Here is a 3,108-nt window from a genome sequence, read left to right as displayed (position 1 = left end):
CAAAATACTAAACTTTTGACTACTTTAATACACAACTGAATTTGTCCCAATACTTTTGGTCCCCTACAAAGGGGGAACTATGTACAAAAACCTCACTAATTTCAAAGTGGTTCACCTGATATGAATGAAAATACTCTCAAATTAAAGCGGACATCTGCAACTTAACCTCATAGTGATTGTATCATTTCAAATCCAAAGTGCTGTCCCAATAAGGTCACTGTATATGTTTTATTGTCAAACACCAGATCGTCCCCCAATGCTGCTGGAGTACTAGATGTGAATTCCTATCACACAACTGATTACAATAAAGCACTTTTAGGTTTACAATACACGTTTCCCCCAGAAAATGCACAGACTGATGCAAAAAAATTTAAAAAAAACCCACACAACTTTTATTAGTTAGTAATGGTTTCAAATCATTTCAAACATCAAACTGAGGCAAAACCACAGAGCAAAATGTACAGAGCTCATTAGAGACCGTGTGCAATGTAACTCAAATAATGGACTAATTACAATATAATATCCTACATGGGCTGAATGGAGGACTGGGGGGAATGGAGCACTGCCCCTTCCTCTCTCCAACCAAGGTGCATGAATTAAAAAGTAGAGAGGAGATTCAGCCACTCTTGGAGGGCAATGTAAGTAAATTAAGTGCTTCTTTACTTTTACAAACAAAACAGAAGCCTTTTTCTTTACTTCCATTGTCCTCCAAGAGTTGGTCAATCTCTCGAATTCTGAATGGAGGACTGGATAGCTCTCTGGCGCCATCTTCTGGCCTGAAGTCATACTAGAAATCCAACAGCTGCGGAAGAAATTAAATATGTTGATTTGATTCTTATACGGTCATTCCATGACAATAATAGAAGAGGATACTTTCATAGAATACATGGGTATATTTACACACCAGTTGAGGCAGGATCTTCTCAAAGTGTTCTATGTCAATTCTGTCACAGTCCTCTGCCTCAGCCTGTTTTATCGTTCTTTGCGCAGCTTCTGAGAAATAAAGAGTCAGGGTCTGTATTCCAACAGCAACTCGGAGTAAAGACTGCTGATCTAGGCACAGTTTCGCATTCAGCATTTTAGATAATGAATAAGATTATATGGATGGGGACACATCTGATCCTCGATCAGTATTCCTACTCTAAGATGCTTTACAAATCCTGGCCCTGATATCTTCATCTCATATTGAAGTTATATAAACACCATCATCTCAGTCTGTATAAATACCTCCATTGATTTCCATGTACATTACAGACACATTCAATCGTTTGAATTTACCTTGAACAAACACATGTAGCATCTCTGCCATAAGGAGGACAGCATCGGCACCGACTTGAGAAAAACAAGGAAACAAAGGTCAAATGGCGATGACTTAGCTAACAGCCTACAACTGTTGCTTCATTTGACTTAACATGATCAGGTCCAAATCTTTTCCAGGATAGCTACATTAAACAACTCCACTAGCTAGCAAGAAACTCACCTTTAGTTTTCTCCTCCTTGAAGAAGCTTGACAGGAGTTTGCTTACAGTCTCCTAAACAGAAAGAAGAAAAAAAACATGATTCTGAATAACACTATGTTCGACAACAGTACATTAAAGTTACTGTAGTGAATTGCAAAATTATCCAGTCGGCTGATAATCTAGCTAGCTACCCCGCTGTATTTGCTCCATACAGTCTGTTCAGTCTAACATGAAAATGAGGGTTGTGATCTTACTTTAGTTACAAAATGAGGGTTCTGATCTTGCTTTAGTCGAAATGATGTGACTCACAACATAGAACAATGAATAGTATTTTGGCAACTTTCTCTTACCTTTTTGAATGTGATTTCCGTGCTGCTTTCCGCGCTGCTTTCCGCCATTTTCTGTTGTGTCGATCAACGCGCTCTCAGCAGTGATTGGCTGCATCGAGTCCGTGATTCCTTACGTAAAACGCATCGCGCAAACCATCAAGGTGTGACCACTTCTATTCCAAAGGAAAAATACTACGAAATAGAAAAGTGGAAAATAGTAAATGTCTTAAGAAAATGTGTGTGCTTGCTAGTTTGTCTTTAAATTATTTATGGTTGTGAAATAACTTACAGTAGTGGTAGTGAATGCAGTAGTAATGGCAGTGGCTGGTTATAGCTGAAAAAGTACGTAGATGGAAAGATGAATTGATTGATTGAATATACAGTATAACCCACTAAAATAACTCCACACCCAGGGGCGGAAATCCCGGGGGGGACGGGGGGGACACGACCCCCCCATCCTGGGACAAATATGATTTGTCCCCCCCAATATATCACTGAAACATAACTATGTAATTTAAATAATATTAATAATACGCAATGAAAGCAATTGTGCTGATTATAGACACTTAATAGCGCGTTTTTAAGTTTCAAAAAGATTGCGACCACCCCCCAGGAAAAGGCCTCACAATGGTTTGATCCACTGGCAAGGTAACAGAGGGGTTGTAGCCACTGTCTGAAAGGCACTCAATGAACGTAACTGACGTGAGGTTAATCCAGTCAATCGCGCACACACACTAGCTGAATATGCAGAGCTAGCGCGCAAAAATTAACTATTAAGCTAGCTAGTACCTATTCCATTTATGTGGCCTCGTCAAAGATGGAATCTTTGCTATCGTCAATTTATTCCAAGATCAGCATGCAGATGATGTAAGTTAGTGCTTCAAAGTCCCTGTGATAAGGTTAGCGATAAACTGAAGTCCAAACTGAACAGAACTACACTCTCTTCTACCATTGTCTTAAATATATTTAATGGTCTCGTTGCAAAAGCTAAAATGTCGCAAGGGAACTTTTATTTATTTATTTTATTTAACCCGGGTAGCAAAGATTATAGCAAACACCACTGAAACTGAATTGGTGCTCGCTAGCTTTGCAAATTCAGCTATTGTTGGAAGCCAGCCAATATGAAACAAACTATTAAAATTACAAAAGGTTGCAGCATATGTTGTGTAAATGGTGAACTCATACAGCTGTCAACTCTTGTCATTGTAATCCGTTTCACATTTGCTAGCTACCTTTTAGATCGAAGCCCAAATAGAATGATAAAAGATAAGATGATAGAAGCCCATCTCCTACTGTAAATAACCTACACACTGTGTGTG

The 3,108-nt window shown here is 38.9% G+C and overlaps 1 protein-coding gene across 1 annotated transcript; it reads right to left on the bottom strand.

The window, feature by feature from the left end:
- Nucleotides 1-369: 369 nt before the first annotated feature.
- On the bottom strand, nt 370-1,929 carry LOC106606518 (centromere protein X). Its single transcript, XM_014202777.3, has 5 exons — nt 1,811-1,929; nt 1,481-1,532; nt 1,279-1,332; nt 905-993; nt 370-802 (listed from the first exon to the last, which is right to left on the bottom strand). The coding sequence occupies exons 1-5, from the start codon at nt 1,856-1,858 to the stop codon at nt 788-790; spliced, it is 258 nt and encodes an 85-aa protein (XP_014058252.2). The 5' UTR covers nt 1,859-1,929; the 3' UTR covers nt 370-787.
- Between the last annotated feature and the right edge of the window lie 1,179 nt (nt 1,930-3,108).

The sequence above is a fragment of the Salmo salar genome, chromosome 06, assembly GCF_965601325.2.
Source record: "Salmo salar chromosome 06, fSalSal1, whole genome shotgun sequence".
In the NCBI taxonomy this organism is placed as follows: domain Eukaryota; kingdom Metazoa; phylum Chordata; class Actinopteri; order Salmoniformes; family Salmonidae; genus Salmo; species Salmo salar.
Note: the sequence above shows the minus strand (reverse complement) of the source record. Positions and strands in the feature narration are given on the sequence as shown.

Bases quoted from the DNA above. Each gene is read 5' to 3' on its own strand.
- LOC106606518 (XM_014202777.3), bottom strand. From the start codon at position 1,858: ATGGCGGAAAGCAGCGCGGAAAGCAGCACGGAAATCACATTCAAAAAG. The intron at 1,333-1,480 runs GTGAGTTTCTTG...GTTTTTCTCAAG, and splicing joins CAAGGAGGAGAAAACTAAAG to TCGGTGCCGATGCTGTCCTC. The intron at 994-1,278 runs GTAAATTCAAAC...TTTATTTCTCAG, and splicing joins GCTACATGTGTTTGTTCAAG to AAGCTGCGCAAAGAACGATA.